A 24,020-nucleotide genomic window follows, 5' to 3' on the forward strand; every position below is an offset into this window, starting at 1 on the left:
AAAGTTTCCCTGGCTTGTCTTCTTAGACTGCTGCTTCCCTCAACTACCTGGACGTCCAGCCTGCCATTCAGAGCTAAAGGGCCCACACTGATCCATTAATCCCACTGCTTCAGTTTAGAGACAGAACAACCAAGGCCCCAAATGGGAGGAGACTTGGCTGAGCTGACTGGGTTTAGTGATTGGGCCCATTGAGAACCCCTCTTAGCTGAGATCAGCGCCTAGCTCTGCAGGCAAATCTTAGAACCATTCTTGTTCCCAAGTCAGCCAGGGCATCTTTGTTTCAGAGATCACCGACCTTGCTCTTTCTCCCATCCTCACTCTGAAGGAAGGACATCTTTAGTCTAACTTCATTCTATTGGGGTGCATCATAAACCAGTTTCTTCTTATTTTGCCCACATGAGATAATGATACATGGTGCACCTGAGCAATGCTTTGTAGCTCCAAGGAGTGCTGGCAGCCTGGCTCCTGCTCCCAGGTCTCCCCTCAGCTTCTTCATCTCACCTTAGCTTCTGAAGGCAAAGTGGTGTGCTCTTACCTCGAAGCTCAGAAACGAGGCCCTGTGGTCCAGAAACCCCATCATGACTCCTGCCACTGTTAATAATAGCTAATACAGTAAGTGCTCACTTCGCATCGTCCATAAGTTCTGCAATTTTAAGCAAAACAATGTAGAATGAAACCAATTTCCCCCAGGGCAATTAATAAGTTAAGTTCTAATGGCATCTTATTAATGTTGTCTCGAATGACATTGAATGAAATGACCTAATTCAAGGACCTGATGTATGTATTTATTGAGCATTTACTATATGCCAGGCACATTTAATCCTCACACCCACATTATGAGTGAAGTACTATAATAGCTCTATATTACAGATGAGACAACATAAGAGGTTAGGTGATTTGCCTAAGATCAACAAGAGACATTTCTATCATCCCAAAGCAAGGTGATAAATTTTTAAATAGCAGGATTTGCCCACCAGGGTTCAAATTAGTGCTAAGTGGTTATTTCAGGTATCCCTCACCCTTAGGTCAGCTCCTGTGTGCCAGGAATCATTCTAAAGCAGTTGCTTTTAAACTTAAGAGAGCATCAGAATCACCTGGTGGATGATTACAGCTATCTTTGCCCAATGTCTAGAGTTTCTGATTCAGGAGCTGTAGAGTGGAGCCTGAGAATTTGCATTTTTAAAAATGTTCCCAGGGAACACTGTGGTCAGCAGGGCACTTTGAGAAGCACTGTGCTAGAGGATGTATACATATTAACTCCAACTTGTATTAGAATGCCAAAAGGTAGGTATAGTTTTTCTCATTTTGCAGGTGATAAAACTGAGGCTCAGAGAAGTTAAGTAACTTGCTCAGGGCCATATTATAAATGGTGAATCTGAGTATTCACTATCAGATAGGACTGGCATTTTATTTATTTTTCACATTTTATTTATTTTAGAGAGAGGAGAAGGGAGAAAGAGAGGGAGAGAAACAGCAATCAATTGCCGCCTGCACATGCCCCAACCTAGGACTAAACCTGCAATCCAGGCATGTGCCCTGACTGGGAATCGAACCGGCAACCTTTTGCAGGACAATGCCCAACCAACTGAGCCACACTGGTCAAGGGAGGACAGGCATTTTATATATAATGTCTCATTTGATCCTCATACTAATCCTATGAGGTAGTTATTATTTTTACCCCCAAAATTCAAAATGAAGAAACAGACTCTGATATTACATGCTCAAGTCTACATGCCTGGTGAGTAGAGTAAGCAGTGTTCAGACATATGTTTGCTTTATACCACTCTGTGACGATGCCTCTCCAAGAGAACGATGCCATCGGGCAGGCCCAGCTCTCCTTAGCATTCCTGGCTTTCTTTTTATCTCTGCTCCCCTAACCCCTGCAGCACCCCACCAGAGGTCTAGGAACAGAAACCAGAAAGAAGATTCCACCCTCCAGTCTAGAAGATGGCCTTCGGGTCAGAGGCCGCAGCTCTGCTTCTCACTCCCATTGCCCCCACAGACCAAGGGGCATAGTACAGAGCTGTGACAGGCAGCTGTCAGGAAAAGGCCGTGTCCTGAGAGCAGCAGGCCTCCCCCAGGATCCAAGCCCATACTCCAAAGGACACGACAGCTGCAGCCTGCCAGGCTCACAGGCATCCCTGCAGAGGAACTGGGATCCTGGGGAAGTTGGGGGGAACTCCAGTCAGGGCCAAATCCCTTCCCTGCCCCCAGCCAAGATGGCATATCCAAGAGCTTATCCAAAAGTGAAATATTTTTGACTGCTTTAAATAGATAGAAGCAGAAAAAGAAGAGTCCAGAACAGAGGAGAAAACTATTTCCTTAAGGTCTGGCTAATGACACTGCACATTTCTACCTGATTAGAGTATGCCTAAGTAGATGACTTAACTCATACACTCAGAACTCCCACACTCCCAGTGTGGGGCATTGTTATTCCCACTATACACTGGAGGGAAAAAGGAAAGGCTGAGATGTTTCCATAAAGCCCAGAGACCCACCCAAAGTAAGGTATCAGAGAGGGTAGTAGGCAAGCCTGGCCTTTTCCTCCCAGCGTTCAGGAAGTCCTGCCAGCTATGTCTGGGAGGCTTGTGCACAGGGAGGCCTGTGGAGAGCAGGACCAATAAAATGGCACTGGTCTGATCAAGATAACATGAAGTATATAAAACAAAGTGGATTCACTTATGTCAACTAAAATGGCTGTCAGTCAGCCATGACACTTTGGTTCAAGAGGAAAATTATCCAAGTCAGAGTAAACACATCTGGCAAGGAGACACACTTAGGATGTCTGCACACGTACGTGGTCAGAGTAGCTGTGTCTGCACATCGGGATTACCCGTAGGCTCCTGGGGAAATTCCACACTTGGCATTAGGGGTGCGAAGACATTAATCAAAAAGACCCAGAAGGGTGGAGCACACCACTTTCAAGGTATAACTGCGGCAGGTTGGAGACCACTGCTGAGACAGCCGAGCTCCACACACCAGGGTGCTGCTCCATGCCACGCAGATCTCCCTTGGCATCGGCCACCAAAGGCTCTGCCCTGCTGGACTGAGGACTTCACCTGCCCTGCTGCCCACCTGGCTCTGGATATCCTTCCTTAAAAGACTCTGACAACTCCCTTGCCCACCGTGCTGTCTCCTGGACCTGCAGACTGAGACTCTGGGACTTGGGTTCATTATCCCCCATCGATTGCTCTGGGTATGAGTGCTATATTTCTCTTAGATTGTTAGAGTGTGAGTAGGATATTAATGTATGTCAAAGTTCTACTGAGTGAACCTGCATTCAGTAAAAGCTGAGTGAATAGCACAGTTACTGTGCATGACTCTTGTCTATTCCTTGGTGCCAGGCTGCTGAGCAGGCAGCCAGCTGAGCAGTTGCCCAGCTGCCTTACAGGAAAGACTGTATCGCGAACATATGCTCATAACAGAGTCCAGGGGCCTGTCTGCTGCAGTCTCACCTATGAGGCTGTGTGCTAGGGGGAGAGAAGGGAGCATGGGCAGGTATGGACCCATAGAGGCCCCCAAGCCAGGAGAGGGCTGATCAGGTGCAAGACAGGTCCCACTCTGCTTGCTGACCTTGAGAAAGTCAGAGATACCACATCTGGTGTGCACATCCTCAAACCAGGGATGGCTGTCTTTCCTGCCTCTCTACTTTGGTACAAAGCCAAAACATGAGATAATAAAATGCATGAAGGGCTTCAGTGAGTTCCCTCTGACCTTGGCACTGCAAGTAGAGGAGGATAGTGATTGAAAGGAGGGAGGGGGACAGGGCTGGCCTCCATCACAGGTCTGGATGTAACCAGAGCACACCTAGCTTAATGGCCAATGTCAGCCAAGAAAGTCTCCAGGCCATTTGCACATTGTTTTATACTTCTACCCTGTACCACTCTTGCAGGTAATTATTTCCATGTGGCAGGCTGTTTCCCTGAGTAACGAAGGGCTTTCTTTGCTTTGTCCAAAACCTAACTCTTTAGAATTTCAAGGAGTGCATGTGTGTTGAATTGGGGGACCTGTTTCTGGAATCATGGGACCGATGAATAAGTTCTCCTATTCATCAGCCTGCAGGATTCAATCCTGAGCCCCGAAGTTTTGCCTTTGCTCACTGAAAGGCCCTAACCATTTGCCCACTCTCACAACAGCCATTTTGTTTGCCATACTTCAAAGTCTTCAGCCCAATCCCATCCTCATCAAGGTGCTGCAGTTTTGTCTAAGGGTTGACTCAGGACTCCCAAGTTTCCTTAAAGTAAAAAAGTATTCAGTATATGCAAATGTTATTATCAAATATTCACACCAGCAGGAATCCAATGGCTACCATCAGATATTCTCAGGCAAATGCCACATCCAAACATCAGTCACACCTTCTCAGTGTGGAGGAAGGAAAGAGGGACAGGGCGGTACCTACTCTAAGTTCAGCTCCAAGGGCTTGCCTGGCATGGCAGGCAGAAGCTGGCTGAATTTTACAGGGAAGCTGATACACTCTGACCCCAGGGGAGTCAGATAGACTCAAAGTTAAAGCTGGGAGGCAGAAAGTGGACTGAGGCCAGCAGGACAGAGCTCTCCTGGGGTACAGGCCCTAGGGGCTGTATGAAGCAGGGCTAGGCCAGGCAAGGCCCCTGGGCCCAGAAACAAAGGAAAGATTTCAGCTCCCTCTGCCTAGGCAACCTGCCTACTTCCTGCCCACCCCCAGGAGCTTTGCTGGGATAGAAGCATGCTCCTGAGACATCCTGAAATGCTCAACAAAAACCAGCTTTGCAAACAAGTCCAAGCAGTGTGCCTGTCCCTCCTCTTGCAGGCCACAGAATAGGTATGTTGGCAGGGCCAGCCCATGGCTTATGCAGAGATCACCATACCCTCAGCAACAGAGCAAAGCGGAAGAATCTGTGCGGAGGCTCTTCCTATCATTCTGATCTCACCAAGAGGCAGCCAGCCATAAGGGCTGTGGGATGCCCCACAGGCCTGCATCTCCAGAAAAAGAACTAAAGTAGTTCCAGATTCAAACCTGGGGTCTCCCTCCACTTCTCCCCTTTCCTCTCCTCCCATGAACTCCTTACTTACCCTTTTCTTTCCCTTCCTCTGAGATTGAGCACCCTCTCTTTAATTGCTTTCTCATTAAACAAGACCTTAATAAATACATACCGAAGGAAAGAGGGTTGTGGAATACAGCCCCCTCACAAGTGATAATTAAACACAGATCACAGCAATTAAGCAAATCAGGAAACAGGAAGGGGTGTGCAGGACAAATATATTACCAGTTATATACTTGAGAAGGGACTGGCAACCACATAAACCTCAACTGCAATCTACAGCCCTGGAAACTGCTTCTCAATTAAGAGAAGGGTATCTTGTCAGGTTATCGTAATCACTTGAGTCTCAGTCTGTGAGACTGAGTTTGATATGGGGAGGGGTAGAGGACTCCTGGGAGCTTACTGCTCCATTCCCAGTCCCCATAGTTGTGAGAACAATACCTCTGCACCCCCACCCCCAGCTTTTATCCCTCCACACCCGTGCCCCAGAGCTTCTTGCAGTCTTTAGCCAATCAGAACAATCCCTGCTAACTTTCCCCTCACCAGACTTTGATTAACTGGAAGGCAAGTTAGTATGACAGAGCCCAAGAGACCTGGATTCTGTCCCATTTGACCATCAATTGGCCATGCACAGCAGATGGTCAGTCCCTCTCCTCTCCAGAGCATGCTTTCCTCACCCTTAAGGGGAGCTCTGTGCCATGGTTTCCAAAGTCCTTGCCAGCTCGCATGCTGCCAGGGGGCATCTCCAGTTAACTGTCCAGTTCTCGCCAAATCTCCCCACTGGACTGAGAGCAAGGATGGCATCTGTGTCCCAAGCTCAGGACAATGTCACTGTGAGGGCTCAGTAGTGTCTGCCTGGCAAGGTCCAAGAAGGGATGATGAGGGCAGGGGGCAGAGCAAGTAGCTCTGGAGCTGGCTGATTACCCACCTACAAATCACTCTGCTTTCTCCTGGACTCCCTGAGGGTAGCTCAGGGAGGGCTTGGTCCAAACCTGCTCCAGTGGGTCCTGCCCCTACCTGATCTACCAGCTGCACAGTCCTCAAAGGAGGAAGGGGCTTCCACCTGGAGAAAAGTGCCAAGACTCTGTCCACCCCCCCACACACACACATACACATACTTAGTGTACAGTGTAGTTTCCCACAGAAGACTGGTTCTCTGAATGTTCTAACAGCCCCAACACTAGCATGTACCACCCAACTAAGCAGCAGGAGGTATTGATAAGTGGGCTAGAGTAATGACTGTGAGTTTGAATTCCCCAGAGATCCCGTACCCCTGCCATGGTTAGAAGGGAACCTGGGCTAATTAGAGATGAGATGAGGGGGAGCTACTGTGGAGTGGCACTGTGCCCACCCCACAAGAAGGAGCATTAGACCTCACAGAGGTCTGTTTCATGGGGGTCACTGTAAGACCAGCAGAAGGTACCAGAGAAAACACCAATGCCAACCTATCTGGCACTGGCGGCATAACTAAATTGGCGGCTCCCGAGTAAAGAAATACTCCCCCCCCCACCACAGGTGCCAACATGGCAGCTCTGCACACAATTTACATTTGTCAAACCAGCAACACCTCCCTTAAAGGTTTCTGTCTCCCTGTTTGCAGCACAATTGCCTACATTATGTGCCTAACCCAATGGGGGGCAGCTGCCAAAAGCCAAATCTGACCAACATAAACAGGAAGAGGTGCACTTGCCAAAGATGGCAGTCAGCTTACAGTGAAATCCATCTATGATTTATGAAATTACATTCCAGACTAATAAGTACTGTTCCCTAATCTCTTGTTGTTTGACTCTCAAAACTATCATGTGCATATTCATAGATATTAGTATTCTGTTCCTTCTGTGTCCTCTGGATGTGTATCCTAAGTCTTCATATTCATCCCCAAAATGAAGAGCCAGGAGCAGGTTAAACAAGCCCTCCCTATGGAATCTCTTCATACCAAGAGACAACACTTTTCCTAAAAGGGGGCTTGATGGATCTTCCAAGTCCCTCCAGCCCTTTCCAAGCCTTAGGGTGGAGCTGCAGGGAAGGCAGTGCCGTGCGCACTGGGGTGGTAGAGGGCAGAAGAACCAAACAGCGAGAGAGCCCGGAGGAGGGGAGAGTCCCTCTCCCCCGATTGGTGTCTGCGTGATGCCTGGGTTACAAGCAGCCAAGCTGCAAACAGCTCTGGACAGAGACAGAAACCGCCATCCCAACAATCACACGTGCAAACCACCCCAGGTACAGACCACCTCCCGCAGCACACCGAATCCTCTGAACTCAGAAAACCCGCGCTGCAGCCCAAAGATACAGCTCCAGAAGTCTGGAGCGGAAGGCGCCAAAGACAGCAGAGAACTAATAACTAGGCTGGCAGGCCGAGGGGCTGGGGACGCGCAAGGTTCGCGGCTGGGATAGCCGACCCAGCCGGGCTCCGGCAGGAATACAGAAGCAGTGGTGCTCGTTCGATGCCGCACTATAAAGCCCACCCCGTCCCTGGCACTGAGCTTCTAAGTGTCCCCTCCTCTGGAGGAAGGGTGGAGGACGAGGTAGGAAACGAGACTAAGCTGGGGCTACCTTACCCAATATCCCAGTGCCCAGCCATCTCGCCCGGACTACGACTGGGTCCCCAGCCCCGGGCATCATTCAGTTCTCTCCGGAGCGCGCCAGAGGTGCAGAGATGGGATAGGGGCACAGCCAAGCTGGCAGCCCGCGATCTGCTGTGGGCCCCAAGCTGCCGGGGAGCTCTGCGCCTCCGGCAGGGCCTCGGGAAAGTTAGCAAGGAGAGAGCAAGAGGCGGGGGAGGGAGGCAGCGGAGGAGCCGGCTGCGGGAGCAGTAGCTGAGGGCAAGGGGAGGAGAAAACGGAGTGTGAAGAGCAGGAGGAGCAGGAGGACCGCTGAGCGAGCGCAGAGGCCAGCGTCGCTGCGCCTCTGCCCTTGGAAGCGCTCCAGCCGCAGGGGAGGTGGCCGCAGCGGATCCCAAGGCGCCCGCCTCCCGGTCGGCGAGCACGCTGTTTCCAGCTCGGGCAAGATTGCTGCGGATTTGCACTGCAGAGTCGCCGGTAGCAGCCTGCATCTTCCCAGCGCGGAGCTGCCAATTAGGATAGTTTTGCGGGGGGGAGTAGAGGTGGAGCTTTCCTGGTGTTGGAAGCCTGTGTTGTCGTGCTTTGGGGAACACGGGCAGAGTAGCGGCTCCCCTCCCTGGGTCGTGAAGGGACCACTCGGCTGTCTGCAGCTGGCACTGCCGCAGCCAGTGCAGTGGTCTTGCCCTCCGCGGCCGGGCGGAACCCTGCGTGCCCGCCTCCAAGAGCAGAGCTTCCAATTGAGCACTGTTCCGGCCCACCGTCCCCCAGTCACTCCCATTTCTTCATAGACTCCGGGGAAATCGTGGTGCCCCTGGTTAGGGAATCAGGCCAGACGTACCCGATCCGCTCCCTGTTTCACCCTCTCGTGGCATCCCTGCTTCTCCTTTGCCTACATAGGAGGTCCCCCTGAAACTCTGCCCTTTCATCCTCCTCCAAGAGTTTCTTCGGTCTCCTTCAGAATCCGGGAAGCCTGTCTTGGCCTTTGTTTCGGTTCCGGCTTGGGGGTCAGCCAGGTGAGAGGGCTGAGGTGAGACTGCCAACATGCAGGCCTTTTTTCCAGTCTTGAGTTAAAAAGGAGGAATGCTTTTGGGAGTAGTTTGGTAGCTAATGCCTGATAGCCTCCCCCTTTCCAACCATTTAAACTTCCTCCCTCTACCACAAATCCTGTCTGACTTCCTGACTCTCCTTTCTTTTTTATGCATGGGAACTGGTTCAAACTTGAAAACCTGCTCCCACTCCATGGTATGACCCCTGCTATAGCCCCTTCCCCACCTCCAAGCTCCCCACCACCCGCCTTCTTAACCTCGGGTACCTGGTGGGCTTCAGAGAAAACCCTTGAGGTTGTGTGGGAAATGCTGCATCTGTACTTGGTTTTTTGTTTGTTTGTTTGTTTGTTTTCTGGGGAGAAGCTCTCTGCCTTTCTTCTGTATAGCTGTGAGAGTACCGTGGCTCTGGAGTCAAGCACTGGAGAGTCAAATTCTAGCTCCAGCATTTGTTATGTTATGACCTTGAGCAAGTTATGCAACTTCTGCAGAAGCCTCATCTGTGAATACTGGGGGTGGGGGTGGGGGAATGATATTTACCTCCTGGGATTGTTAGGAGCAATGGCACCCTTAGATCTGAGCAACAGGAGCTTCAGCCCAGGACTCCTGAGTTTAGAGGGCCTCATTCTGACCCTCCTCTGTCCATACTTCTCACTGGAAAAGGAGTTTGTGGTACAGGTGCATTCATGTACCTCCTCTTCCAGGCCATGCTCCAGTATCCTCTCAGGAGCTGACCATGCAGATGTGCACTCACAGGCAAAGGGCAGCTGTTTGCAGGGGTGGGAACTAGAAGGAATGTGGCATGAGATGGAGCGTTTCCAGGCATGCAGAGAGCACCTGTCCCTCAGGACCCGACAACAATGGACCAAGTGATGGTTTGGGGACTTAGTCTGAAAATTAAGACCAAAGAAAATCAACCAAAGGGGGAGAGGGGATAATAGGTAAATTGTAACACTTTGTTATTTTAATTTATAACTTATATTTTAGACAGATATGTAATTTCCATTTGTACATTCGCCCCAGGTCGTGCAAACATCAGAAATGGACCTGGCTACGAAGACTGAGATATCATTGCATGTAAAAGTGCTTAGCCGAGTGCTAGGATAAGGTAAGTCTACAGTACATTTTATCTCTTGCTATTCTCAAAGAGGTCTGTGGCCCCAAAGGGCAAAGTCTCTTTCCATCTCCAGGTTTGCACACTCACTCTGCCCTTTCCTGGGCAGTTCCTGACATTAGGTCAACAGCCCAGGCATACACACTGCCCACTCTATTTTTACAGCAGGTGTCATATTTCTCAGAGCAGGAGGCTGAGGTGAGACAAGAGGTGAGCCAAAAGGGAAGGAAAATGACCCCTGCCCTGAGTGGGAGGAGGGGAGGGGATAGAGCTCCCTGGATCTCTTTAGATCCTGGTGACAGGAAAAGGTACCAGTTTACCCTTTGACCTCTACCTTCCTTGCTGCTTTACTCTTCACCAATTCGTAGAGCCAGACAGGTCCTTGGAAAACCCACACACTTCACAGATGAAGAAATACGCCCAGAGTGGTCAAATGTGTGGCTCAAAGTCACAGAGAATGTGACTCTTAAAGCCACGCTTAGAACCTCTCCTATTATCCGCTTTGTACCTCTGAACCCCCAGTTCTCCTCTAAAGAACTTCAGGAGGGCTCTGCAGCTAGGGAAAATGCTTGAGAAATGCACTAGCAGCAGGAGGATTTTTACATTTATAGAGCACTTTCCTCAAAAATTCTCAAAACACTAGTCCATTGATCAAGCTTGGAGGATCCTCCTGAGGGTACCAGGGAAGGGGCAATAAAAGGTGAGTTCCTTCTCTCCTGCCTTTTGAAAAGTTTGTCTTTGAGGAGCCCTGCCTGATTCACCCACTCAGGAGCCCCCAGTCTCTGGGTGCAGATGGGAAGAACTGCTTGGGCATCGTGATCCCTTTCCCTTCTACTGAAAGTCCCTTGAGAGTGGAGATGGTGGCTTAAACACAGCCCTCAGCTATACCCCGACAATCTTGATTCTTGGTGATGGGATAGTGCACACTCGGGTCTTAGAGGAACTGGCTCAGAAATGCCCTGGGGGACAAGTTTTCAAGGATGCAAAGAGGGATCAAGCCTATGCCAAGAAGCTGTTAGGGAGCTCAGGCTAGAAGAGATAGGGCCCAGATTTGAGGGGAAGGAGATTATTTTCTTGGGGGAGGAAGGTTATGTAGGTTCTTTGCTGCAATTAGTCTGACAGTCCTGAGGCTAGGTGATGCCCTCAATTCCTGACCCCCAGGGAACTGGATTGGAGCTAGGAGGGAGAACAGGCATGGGGGTGGGGCAGGGGGGCCGTGTCAGTGTGTGGTAGGGAAGTGGCACCAGCAGTAATGGGAGCAGAGCTCCAGCTCCTGGCCTCTGAGAGATGCTCTTACATGGACTCACCCATGGGGACAGTCCCCCCTTCTATCATGGTGGGGAGATAAAAGCTTCCATCTCCTGGCAGTTCCCAGAAAGCCAGCCAAGCCCCTAGCAGGGAGGGAAGTGAAAGGGGGAGCTCTGATGAGGTTTCCTGAGCTATTTTGAGAGGAGTTCCTAAGTAACAAGAGCCTGACAGGGAGCCTCCTCTCCTCTGGCTCCCTTATTGCCCTTGCCTGCTGCCTGCCTCTCCCCCTCATCCCCCATAAGCCCTAGCGGCTCCTGGCTCCTGTGGGGCATTGCAGTAACAGCCTGACAGGGCTCTTACAGGCAGAGAACACAGACTCTGCAGGGAGCCCTCACACCCCCACCTCACAGCTCCTCTTCCACCAGCCAGCCTGGATAAACCCCTGGAGCTGCTTCCCCTCTCCACTTTCACTGAGCAACCCTCTGGTTATAAGCAGGGCCCAACCTCAGGGTGGTGGGACTGCAGGAACTGAGATTCTCTGCATGTGTTAACTTGAAGTTAAATGCCCCCAAATCCTTCTGCCTTTCAGTTTGGGGCTGCTGGGTACTACCTGGAATAACTTTTGGGAGCCTCCTTCCAGTGCACCTAGGTCTATTCCCTGCCCATTCCTACTCACTAATTTTTCCATCCAGCTCAGAGTGCCTGCTTGTCTTCAGCCACAGTCTCTGCATCTACTGAAGTTTGGCAGGTGCCAAAGGGGTTAACAGTACAGCATGCACCAAACCAACCAGCAGGTGTGCAGCTTAGAGATCTCCATCACACTGGTACTGGCCACTCCCCCACTGCTCCCCAGCCCACCTCAAATCAGCAAGTTAGAGTAAAGATTAGCCCTTCCTCTTGAACCCTCCTCACCCATCTCCACTTTCTAAGGGTTCTGGGCACAGGCAGGTAGTCAGCTACCTCCTCCATCTCTCCCTTCCTCTTTTTCTGTTTTCTACCTCATTGTGTCCAAACATCCTTTGAGGCAAAGCAAGGTGGGGAGCCCCAGACAGATAAACTCATTGGAAGGCAGAGAGAGGAAAGAGCTGAAATATCCCGACCAGGGAGATGCTCACTGGATAGTCCTAATCTAGAGAGGGCGTATGCCAACTTTCAGGAGCAGGCGTCTGCTTCCCCACAGCAGCTCAAAGGTAGGGTGAGTCATGGGCATCTTTTTGTTCTGGTCCACACTGGGATGGGAGGTGAAGTCCCAGGGCAGGGTCTTAGCCATCCTACCTAGTATCCCAGTGCTGTGTTAACCTCTCTGTTGCATAGGTTACCGTGCCTCCTGCACTCCCATAAAGGGACAATGGGGGCTCAGGAGGGCTGAGGGCTAGAGGCATTGGGAGGGTTTGTCATTCAACCTGGCTGCCTATGGGACTACCTTGTCAGCTGAATGGAGATGTCCTCCTGGAACCCAAGACCTTGTCCTGCCCCTGAACTGGGCACTGAGAGGAGTGTAAAATGGTATGCAGTGCCAGACAGACTCCCTGAATGTTCTGGCCCCATCAGCTATGAACATTTTAGTGCAGGAGCAGTGGATCTTGCAAAGTGAGGAGAGAGGGAGGATCTGGAGTAGGAGAGGAGATGTGACAGGGGAAGAAGGCTGGGGGGAGATGGAGAAGCTGAGAGAAAGGGAGGAAGCATGGGAGCAGAGGAGCGTCTCCCTGGAGTGAAGGGTAACTTGGAGAAGTTGAAGTGTGACACAGGCCAAGGAGGAGGGGTAGGGACAGGGAGACAACTGGCCAGCAGGTGAAGAAGTGGTTTTTACAGGCTTTCAGAAGCCAAGAGAGAAGGTGGCCAGCAGAGGTCAGAACTGTTTGCATAGAGCTGTGGGTTTAAGAGGCAGGGTGGAATATTAGGGGCCTACTAAGAAGGCTTTGCCTCTACTTCCAAACATTGTCACCTTTACAAAGTTGTCCACAGTCACTTTGAGGTTAGCTCTAAGTCACCCTTTCCCCTCACTCCCCTGAGTCTGTGGGCTGCAAGAGGCCAGTCCACTGCCCTTTCTTACAATGTGGTGTGACAGCTGAGTTAGACTTCTCTGCTATTTTCTAGCCATGTTATGTTGTATGTACACATACTTAGTACAGCAGAACCTTGGTCTCCTCATCTGTAAAAGTGAGAAAAGACTGTCTATTTGGAAAGTTGTCATGAGGATTAAATCAGCTGGTATACATAGAATACTTAGCTCAGGCACTCACTAAATGATGGCTATTCTTATTGGTAGCCAAAACTCTCTCATCCCACCCCTCCATCCCCACCTCCAAGCCCTTTCAGGCTGAATATAAATCCATCACACAGCCCTTCCCAGCAGTGTCAGGGTTGGTGGAGGGCCCGCATGGTGTGTGCATACTGCGGGGCAGGCATGAGAAGGTAGAAGACTTTGGTGAAGCTGAGAGGGTGAAGGGAGGAGAAGGGAAGAGGACTGTCACTTTTTGTCTACAGTCTTGGCTGTAAGGACAGGGGAAGCTTTGCCCTGGCTGGAGAGCCAAGGATGAAAGTTAAACTTGGCCTGATCTTTGGAAATTCCCAAGGGTGCTTAGCTCCTAATTTCTACTCTCTCCCAGCCTGTTTCTCATTGTGCATGGGGCTTGCCACATCTCCTCTCCCCACCGCTGATAAATTGGGTAAAGATGAATAGGGTAAAGGAGGACAAATGTAAAGAGGCGGCCTGGGGAAGAACATGACTAAGTAAGAAAGCAAAAGGACAAGTGCAGGTGTCGTATTTATCTTTATGCAAGCAATAGTTGATCCCACTTCTATCATTTGAATCCTAAAATGAGAACTGCAGAGGGCCATTGTCAGTAAATTTGGAAAGCATCTAAAAGTGTGCCCCAGCATTTGAATATTCTCAACAACCCCCAAGTCATGCTTGAATACATTCCAGAATGGGGATCTCATTACTGCAGAGAAACTCAACCCTCTGCACAGCTCTGACTTACATTCAATCAATGTCTCTGTGCGCCAGCCCTAATGTCTTGTCTTGGGGTAAAATGGGGCACGTCTAATCCCTCTCCCCTGTGGCTACAGCCCCAGCCAGTGTATTGGCCGACAGCTATGATGCACATTTCCCCACCAGGTGGAACACGCCCTCTTGATCTGCCCATTTTCCCACAGGAGTGACTCTCAATCCGTTGAGGCAAACAGTTCCTAGTCTTGTGCCACCTGTTTACAGGGAATTTGTTCCAGTTGAGAAGCAGAGGCAGCTGTGGTTCGGATAAAGGTGACTTTGCCATTGATATAAGGGAAAACCTATCCCATGGAATCCCGAGTAGCCAAGCTGATGTCCAGTGTCCACTTGCCCCTTCTCCCAGCACCTCCTGGACTCTCCAGGTCTTTATTACCAGAGAAAAGGAAAAGCTGCTTTTCCAAGCTACCCACACCTAGCAGAACTACTCTCCCATGCCCACCTCATCTATTCCTACCCCTTCCATCCCCAGTCTTTGTCCCTTTTGTAGCCAAAGCTCTGCACAGCTCTGCAAGGAAGAGGGCCCTAGGCTAGGCTAGACTAATTTATTTTAGGACCAAATCTACAAGCCATGTCCAGGTGCCAGGATGTAGTTTTCAGCTGGGCTTCCTTCCTCAAGTCCTTCTGAAGCTTTTATCCACTGGGTAGCCTGGCCTATCCCAATAAAACGGTTAATGCCCTGACATTAGCATGGTAGCAGGCAGCCAGGAGTGACTAAAACCCAGTGGGCTTCAGGGTGAGGGATATGGGGGGAGCAAAGCCACAGAGCCATCTGAGAAGACTTCCTGCAGAGCCCTGCCAGCATGGACCTTCTGGAGCCCCCAAAATGCCAATCAAGCTGCCCAGCACATATCCCACCAGGCACTGCCCCAGTCTCCTCTCACCTGAAGTTTCTTAGATACTACCCCCATTCCCTCAAGATAAGAGGAAAACAAATGGCCTAAGAGTGGCCCATATAAAAATCAGTCACACTATTGGGTGTGGGAATGGGACTCTGGAAATTGGAACTAACAGGTATATCTTCTTACCTGTGAACATCAGGTCGGCCTGGTGAAGGCCTTTACCTGGGGAAAAAAGACTTGGGTTCCAGCCTAGGCTCTGTCATTAGCCAACTGTGTGACTTAGGGAGAATCACTTTCTCTCTCTGAATCTGTTTTAAAAACTGAGCCCTTACAGGAAGCGTGGGGGCCACTTCTAGTTAAACTCAGGCCCTGCTGGGGAGGGGCAGTCAGGAGCTTGGGCTGATGTGTGCTAAGCTATGTGCTACGCCAGACTGGGTGTGAGCTGTGGAAAGAACAGCTGATTTGGAACCCAGTGGGCAATTCTGTCTTTGTCCTTGACATGTCATGTGGGTTTAAGCAAGTCACTTCCTGTTCTCAGTTTCCCCTTTAGGAAAATAAGGAGGTTTGGCCAGGTAGTCCCTGGAGCCCCTCTCGTTTCTGATGTTATAAAGATCTACTTACCCCCACTCGTAACCTGTCCTGGGACGCTGGAAGCCAGTGGCTCCGCCTGAGCCCTGCAGGGGGCACCAGTGGGAAGCAAAGGAGCAATGGGAATTGAGAGGCTCTAACACAGGCACCTCCACCTCAGTTGGGGGACACAGAAAGCTGATAACCAATGCTAAGCCCTAGAGTGGGAGCTAGCCTTTCCCCCACAAGGCAGCTCATTCTGCAACCAGAACTACTCCCCCAGGCTCCAGGCAGCAGGAGATTAATCTAGGGGAGATGCTTGAACCAAATCCAACCCTCCCAGAAGCCAGGCCTAGCTCCAAAGTGTCCCCCCAAGTGTTCTGGGAGAAAAGCTGTAGAATGAGAAAGATGCTGTCTCTACCCCAGAAGGAACAAGCAAGAATCCCCAGTGCCTTTGGCTGCTGGTCTCTTCCCTTGGTTCAGTTTCCCTAACTGTTCAGCAGTAAAGCACCCTCTCCAACATCCCATTTTTGGAAGGCTCCAGAGGACAGACACCTTTTTAAACCAAGGTAACTTTGGTTCTGTTAAATACCAGCCACCACTGTATAATGCTGCCACTTCCTGTCTGGCTTCTCTCTTGGTAGCAGTAGTAATCCTTGCAGGCATTAGGATCCTACCAGTGTCAGGATCCTTCTGGAATATTCTAAAATGTATCTGGCCACTAACCACTGGCACAGGTCTGTAAGTCACCAGGGAGCAAAGAGAAATGACAAACCAGGAGAAATGTAGGAACCAACCACTTTGGCATTACCTTGCCACTCAGAAAAGTGAGACTTTTCTTATCTGGCAAGTACATGAGTATGTGTGTGTGAGAGAGAGAATAAAATACACAGAGATATAAAAACAGGGACCAAGAGAGAAAAAGACTGGGTGTGTCTACAATAGTGGAGCCCCTAGGCCAGGGGTTACCTTTGGTCCTGAACGTAGGGCTGGTTCATTGGTACGTAAGCAGGATACAGCAGTATGCAGATGGCACATGAATAACCTGACTCTGCCCACCCCCCCCACCCTTGGTTATGAAGTTGCAAGAGGGCAGACTGTGATCAGCTGTCATCTATTTTTCCCCTGAGTCCAGAGCAGGCAAAAGAGATGTCCGCCTAGTTAGACATGGCTTAGAAACAGGGCAGGAAGGATGATCCATCTGTTTGCAGAAAGAATAGACAACATCAGTGTAACAGCCCTGGGAGGCTTAAAAGATTGTCCTCATCCCAGAAATAACCAAGAGCCTCTCAAGAAGTAGCTTTTCAGCCACCCTGTCCCCCAGGTGCTTCTGGGAGTCTTCCAGGATTCTGGGAAGGCAAAGGGGAAGAGATAAAACATGTCAACAAGAGTAGACTAGAACTTCATCCTTGGTAGGGATCTGGCAATATTAAATTTTGTCAGGAAAAGAGTGCCAAGGGTCAGGATCCTGGCAAAGCCTCAACTGACTCCACTCTGCACCCTGAAAAAAGCCACACTCCAGGAAAGTTCAGGGAAGATGGTCTGTTTATTATAGCAATAGATTCAATGGAGAAGACAAACTCCAAAAAAAACCTCACTCTGCTCCAAAAAGCAGACACATTCCAGCAGTTGGGCCACAGGGGACCGTTTAAGTTTCTCTCCCACCACCTCTTCCAACCACCCTGTAGAACATAAAACCTTGAGAGTACATAAGTAGTTGAGTTGTCCCTCCAAGTGCACAAAGAACAACAAAAACATTCCACAATTTGACTTTGGTGAATCAACTCAAAACAATGAGAAATGATTGTTTCCCTCCCCAATGTATCTTTTGGGGTGGGTGTAGTGAGATGTTTTATATTTGTATATATAATATACCTATACCTCTATATAGACTGTGTACAAATGCATCAGCAAGCTTTAATAAAGGAAGACATCAGCAAGAGGCACAGCAAGAGACACAGGCTGTCTATCCTTAAGAAGGAAGGAAAGTTTCTTGATTTATCACCTGTTCCAACTGCACCAAGCCATTCCCATGGCCCGGGACTAACCTTTCGACCTGGCCAGTATTTTCAATTGTCCATCTGCTTAATCTGACTTTGTAAATACTTACCAGCACAACCTCCCCAAGGAGATTAACAGGGAGAAATATGGATCAAATCGGCTTTTCCTTTGTATTAATTGGGAATAAATGTGATTAGTCCATATCTGGGGGGGGGAGGGGCAGAAACTTCCAAAGCCAGTTCCAAGGCACCTCAAGGCATTTTAATCCTGAATAATTGTGCTTTGTTCTTAAAAGCTAAATTCCATGGGTTGGCCAGCCCACCTCTCTTTACAATGGTCCTTGATTAAAAAGAACAGACAGATAGGGGGTTCTGAGAGAGGTGGGGCAGTTGAGAAAACCAGCAGACTGGACCCAGCAGAGTGCAGTAATGGCAACATGCAGCCAGAGTAGGGCTTGAACTCCACAGTGCAGAAAAAGAAACAGCTTGCTGGTATAAACTAGAAAGCAAGGTAGAGAGCTGGCAGCTGTGGAAACATCTCACGCTTTCCCACCTCTATTCACAAAAGCCTGATTTTGTTCCCAATCTCATTGCCCTGGGGGAGGCAGCTCTATGAGACTTCTGTAGGAGATTCTAAGAGGCTTGAGAAAAAGGTGCGTATGAGGGTGGGCACCTGGGGCACAGGTGGTTCCTGGCCCATCCTCATCTGCTCAGGCCCATGAGGCCCATGGACAGGACTTGCCCTCCCTAGGCCCCACTGGGTCACGGCAGAGAAGAGAAGGAACCCAGAAGTCTTGGGCTACTTTACAGAGGGCTAGCGTTTCTTAGAATAAACCTAGGGAATCTTACAAATAATTGCCTTAAATGTTATGAGTCCTAGAAAAAGAAAGGTCCCCAGCCAGCATCAGAACAGATCCTCATTCATCCCAGGAGAAGAGGGTACTTGAGAGGATGCCAAAAAGTGCTATCTGCAAACTATGTAAGTGTATTACAAACACCCTTGGTTTCAGCTGGCATGAGTTGTCCATACCTACTGCTCCCCTCTCGGCTGGTTGGCTTGAAAGATGGGTGATGTCTGCTTGCCCCGGGCATTCTGGTGGCTTAGCTGACCCTCACTGGCAGTGTGTTGGTTGGCAGTTAGGTACTGAACAGAAGAGTTAGAATTTCAGGGTGGGCTGGACCCACCTCACCCAGGAGCTATCTGGCTGGCTGGCCATCCTCCACTATGCCTGGCTTCTCATCCTCTTCCCTGTTGTATCTTCCTCCTTTCTTCCCATTCCTTCCTTCCCAGGTCTCAGATTCTGCAGTCTCTTCCTCCTTCCCCAATTCCAGCCCTGGAAGTAGTAACTGCGCAAATGGAATTAGATGCACCAAAAAATTAATCTTGGTCCCCACAGGGTTGACATGGCAGTTCCCAACTCTGTTATGGCTTTGTGTACATCGCCAGCACCTAACACAGTGCCTGGCACATAGGAGATGCTCAATAAATGGAAGTGAATTAAACTGAATCTCCCATATGCTCACTCCCCAAATTGACCATCTAATTGGCAGAGGCAGAGAATGGTCCCTGAGACTGTCACTGTCCTGTCCCCACCCCTTTCCCCCAGACTCATTCCTGCCCTGAGCTCTGACTCCCTGAGCCTGGGCAGGACCTGAGCTCCTGGAAAGCCAGGAAGAGGCTCAGCCTGGGGCAGGGGATGGGGCATTGCCAGTGGCTTTGTCCTCATTGCCATCATTCCATCTCTGCCTCAGTCAGAGCCTGGAGAGGCTGAGCTCCTGGGATATGAACACACCTCCCACACCTCACCTCCCTCCCTCCCTCCCTCCCTACTAGTCAATGGAGGCCCCTCCCTACCAGTCAATGGAGGCCCCTCCCACAAGGACAACTAGGGCTCTGTTAATTCAAACTGGAGACTGAGGAGTCAGAGAAGATGATAGGACCCTCGATTTTTGTCAGTTTGAACCTCAGTTTCCCCATCTGTAGTCTGAGTGACTTGGCTGGTTGATCTCCGAGGTAGCATTCTTCACATCATCAGTTTCTCTCCCTCTCTTGAGATTCCCTCTAAATTGTGAATAAAATGGCAGTGAATGTTGGATCCCCACAAATGCTACTTTCTTTCCCACAAGGGCGTTGTTGGGGTGGGGAGGGCATAACGTGGCTCTAGATGTGACATGGCCACAGCAGCTCCCTTCATGCTTCCCTTAGGGCATTCCCTTCCCTGGTCTCTAGTCAGAAGTCAGATGAAAACTGCCGAGGGTAACTGGGAAAGTCTGAAGAGAAGCTCCAAATGAGGCCCCCACTGTGCACATCAAGTTCTCTGCCCGTGGCACCCAGCCCCTCCTCATCTCTGCACGTTGGCTGCTCCCGGCTCAGGCCAATGGTCATCCTGTTAGAGAAGGCAGTCTGCAGTAAACTCGTTTTACAATGGAGCCCCACCCCAGCAGTCCCTTGGCTGATGGAAATTTATCTCCTGTTGGTGGGCAGCTGTGGTGGAAAATGACGTGGACAACATGGCCCACAATGACCCAGCTGAGCTCTTCAGTACCACTCTCACCAAAAATCTGAAGGCATCACCAGCCAACAGAAAACCACAGGCTTCTGGGGCAGCAGCCATCAATGGAGAAGAAGATGAAAGCAGACCAAGGTTCAGCTCCATTTGCCTCTGCTTTTGGCTTTCCTTCAATGCTCAGAAAATGCACAGTTGTCCCTTTAATATGCCCCACCCCCAAGTTAAAGGAACTTATCGCTACCCCCAGCCTGACAAGGCTGCTCTGGGCTGGGAGTAGAGCAATGTCCCACGCATGGGTCCTCTCTGAAGCAGCTACCAGATGCGTCCATGCACTGAGCAGGCTGGACAGCTGACCCTCTCCTCCACTACTGCCCACTCTGGGCCCTTTCTCCCTGGGGCCCTCACACGTGCCTCCTGCCTTCTCTCAGGGCCTGGCAGTTTTGAACCCGCTTCTCCCTCCCCCAGGGGCCACACATGCCATACACCATGGCAGTTTTCTCAAATTAAATAGAGGTGGGTTACTCTTGGTGCAAGGTGGGGAATATGAAGTGAGGGGTTCAGGAGGCGCCAGGTTGGCCCTGGGATCCTGGTTCAAGAGAAGCACACCAGAGAGGGCAGGCAGGGGCACACTGTACAAGGTGGAGTGGGAGAAAGACAGGGCACGAGGGGGCCACAGGGAGGAAAACAGGGCATGAGAGGGACGCAGGACCAGCCGCCTGTTACTTGGAACCACCGTCGGCATTGCCCTCACCATCTGTCTTGCCCTCCTCCTCTGTCTTCAGGTCATCCGTGCTCAGTTTCTGCTCTTTTTTCCTCCTCACGCACTTCACTATCATCAGCACCAAGATGACCACAGCCAGGAACCCCCCCACAGAGGCTCCCACGATCACTGCCACTGTGGAATCCCGCTCAGGGGGCTCTGGAGAGGGAAAAGAAAGAGACCCACTGAACAGTAGGGCTGGAAAAGGGAGACTGCCCACTGTTCCCTGCTCCCACAGTATGTATGGGGTGCTCCTGACTTTACTCTCCTCCAGAAAGAACTTTGGGCAAAATCAAAAATCAACCCAGACCATTTATCTCTAAGTCCACCACCCCCAAAATCCCAGGATGCCCAAAAACCTCAGGTGAGGGCAGTATAAGGCAGTATTTAAGAGCATAGGTTTTGAAATCAAACAGACCCAAAATTGAGTCCTGATTTTGTTACTTACTAACTGTGTGATCTTAGATAACATCCTCTCTAAGCCTCAGTTTCCTCATTTGTAAAATAACAGTATCTCCCTCATAATGTTTTATGAGGATGAAATATGATAATGCATATAGGGTTTAGTCCTATAACTGAGCATAGTAAGTGCCCAATAAATGAACACTGCTATAATGATTCCTAAGATCATGATCATGATCGATAACATTATAAGGACTCTCTGAGAAATGTTCCCATGTCCTTAAGGGCTGGAGGGAGGAAAACAGATGCTCTGCACCCAACACAAGCTGCTGATCCCTCTGCACAGGAAGACACAGCCTCTCCAAAGGAACCCTGAACTAATGCCACTGGAGAGTAGTTATGGAGAGTCACTGGCCAGGAGCGGTCAGGGATCTGCACTGCAGCCACTGCAGCCCTGCTCCCCTCTGCCTGCCCCTCACCTTCCATGAGGACCTGCAGGTGGATCCTGCCGTGGCCACGGTGGCGGTCGGGTGGATTCATGATGTAGCAGTTATACAAGCCTTCATCCTCGATCCGCACGTTTTTCAGCGTCACTGACACATCATATTTGCCAGGGTTCCCTGAGAACTCCACGCGGTCTCGGAACCGCTCCAGCTTCAGATTAATGATCTTCATGCGGAACTGGAGGAACTAGAGGTGGGCAAGGGACAAGATGGGGGACTGGATGAGCAAGGAGCTGCAAGGAGAATGGGATGCCCCCCCTCCCATGCATTCTTTTACCTGGAAGACAGACAGTTACCTCCAGGCCTCCACCACCCTTCCCAGGGCCACCCAGACATGACAACACCCCTTCTGCCAAAGCCCTCTGGAGCAAACAGCCCACCAAGGTACTACTGGGTCCTGGTCCCGTGTAGGGGCAGGTGGCGGGAAAGGTGGGCCTCATGCTACATGGGCTCCTGCCTCCTTCTCCAACTCCACCTTCATCCCAGGACTCACCATCTCCTCAGAGCAGTTACTACACTCCTGGTAAGTCCAGTTCAGGGAGAACTGTTTGTGGTTCACTGTGTAGCAGGAGTTGAAGGTGCAGGCCAGGCGGGCATCAGAACCATTGAGCACATTGAGAGTAGTAGGTACTGTGACTTCCATGCTCCGCCCTGGTGGCACTGTGGACAAAGCCACAAGCTGGTGAGTATTCTGGCTGACAGGACCAGGGAAAGGCAAGCCTGCTGGACCCGGTGAGAAGTGGAGCAGAGCTATGACTAAGAGCTCAGTCCCTTATGGCTGAAATTAGCAAGGGGGCAGGGTGGAGTAGGCAAAGCTCATAAGGGGTAACTGATGTGGCCCTGGGGATAAAATGGGGAGAGAACAAGGCTGGGGTAGAGAGAGACCAAATCATCTGTCAAGCCAGGGACAGACAAATGGCCCCAAGCCTTTCCCAGGACCATTATAGGGCAGCCCCTTCCCCTGGCCCTCCTGTTCCGGTACTGCCATTGCTGACTGCTGGCTAAAGACCTTGGAAAAAATTTTTCACTGAGCTGGCCTCAGTTTCCCCCACCTTCTCCACCACTTCCAACCATCTCTGCTGAGCCAAAGCCCTTCCAGCTGAAGGGGGAGTGTCCCCAATGGGGCAGGCAGCATTGAACACTGAGGACAAATGGAAACTCTGAAGGCCTCACGCTCCGTGCCCCAAGGCCAGAGCAGTGCCCAGCCCAGCTCCTTCACCATCCCCAGGTTTCCAGCAAGCAGGAAAGAGGGCCAACAAGCAGTGGGAGGGAGGGAAGAGGTGCCCCAGAAGAAGAGACCAAGGGACCAAGTGATGGGTCTACAAGGACAAGAGTACCTTTGGAGATGTCAGACCTGGAAATGCTACAGCAAAAAAACCTGATCAGGCTGAAAGGGTAACAGGGTGGGAACTGCAGATTCTGTGGAATTCTACCCAGCGTAGGAGACCTGGGTATGGGACTGAGAAAGGCCCGTCCCACTCTGACATTCTAAGCAGAGCAGAGTCTAGCTAGGGTGAGGCGGTAAGCTAAAGCTGCAGTGCCCTCTATGGGACAGAAAGCCTGCAGCACAAACTTTAAGGCAGCACAAACTCATTTTCACGGGGGAGGGGGCCACATCAACCTCACAGTTGCCTGCAAAGGGCCAAAATAATTTTAGGACTGTATAAATGTAACTACTCATTAACTGTTAAGGAGATGAAATTACACTTGGCCCTTTGAAGGCAACTGCAAGGCTGACGTGGACCCTGGTGAAAATAAGTTGGACACCCCTGCTCTACAGGGACACCCACTCTCAAGGTCATACGATACCTCCTTAAATTTTGCACCCAGGCACCTCACTTGCCTTACCCGAATCCTGGCATTAATTCTAGGATTCTCTGCCAATATTGTCAAAGCCTCATCCCAAAAGATTAATTTATTTATAGAGGACAAATAGTAATATTCAGCATCAATCATTCATTCACTCATTTACCAAATATTTATAAGCTACCTACTATGTTCTCAGTCTAGGCCCTGGCGGATATTGTTGTGAACCCGACAGGCAGAGTTGCTGCAACATGGAGCTTGTATTCTAGGGAGGGGACAGAAATTAACAAGGAAAGAAAAGAATAATGTGACTTGTGGTAGTGATACATGGCAAGGGTTGCAAGAAATAAAGCAAGGTAATGGGGTGTTTTGCACCAGAAGTCAGGGAAGACTGCTCTGAGAAGGTGACATGCAGGCAGCCCCTGGCTAAAGTGAGGGAGTGAGCTGTTTGAAATTTGAAGGACTCAAGTTCCAAGGCAGTAGAATATCAAGAGGAAAGTCCCAGTGGTTGGATTGAGCTTCGTGTGTCTGAGGCACAAGGAATAGAGGGATCAAGAGGGCATATGGTGAGACCTGAGGTCCCAGAGTCAGGCAGGGACAAAGTTCAGGTCTGTGGGCCCGAACAAGGACTCAGGA

At 50.4% G+C, this 24,020-nt stretch overlaps 1 protein-coding gene and 1 long non-coding RNA gene across 9 annotated transcripts in view; one reads left to right on the forward strand and one right to left on the reverse strand.

The window, feature by feature from the left end:
- The window catches only part of SCN4B (sodium voltage-gated channel beta subunit 4), a 43,253-nt gene that overhangs the window by 13,345 nt on the left and 5,888 nt on the right, over positions 1 to 24,020 (reverse strand). For 2 of the 4 annotated variants that reach the window (XM_045204007.3, XM_045204006.2), the window contains exons 2-4: positions 22,072 to 22,238; positions 21,555 to 21,765; positions 20,665 to 20,832 (exon numbers count right to left, since the gene is read on the reverse strand). In XM_045204007.3, the coding sequence (XP_045059942.1) occupies positions 20,665 to 20,832; positions 21,555 to 21,765; positions 22,072 to 22,238 (546 nt within the window). Of the gene's footprint in view, positions 1 to 7,576; positions 7,906 to 20,664; positions 20,833 to 21,554; positions 21,766 to 22,071; positions 22,239 to 24,020 lie in introns of those variants that run through there. The other 2 variants (XM_045204008.3, XM_024570977.3) reach the window with 2 other exon arrangements.
- The window catches only part of LOC123480799 (uncharacterized), an 83,024-nt gene continuing 66,091 nt past the window's right edge, over positions 7,088 to 24,020 (forward strand). The window contains exons 1-3 of one of the 5 annotated variants that reach the window (XR_008426854.1): positions 7,088 to 7,543; positions 8,477 to 8,606; positions 9,646 to 9,730. This is a non-coding gene — a long non-coding RNA (uncharacterized lncRNA). Of the gene's footprint in view, positions 7,544 to 7,918; positions 8,057 to 8,091; positions 8,607 to 9,645; positions 9,731 to 24,020 lie in introns of those variants that run through there. The other 4 variants (XR_006656913.2, XR_006656914.2, XR_006656911.2 and 1 more) reach the window with 4 other exon arrangements.

Source organism: Desmodus rotundus, chromosome 5, assembly GCF_022682495.2.
Source record: "Desmodus rotundus isolate HL8 chromosome 5, HLdesRot8A.1, whole genome shotgun sequence".
Taxonomy (NCBI): domain Eukaryota; kingdom Metazoa; phylum Chordata; class Mammalia; order Chiroptera; family Phyllostomidae; genus Desmodus; species Desmodus rotundus.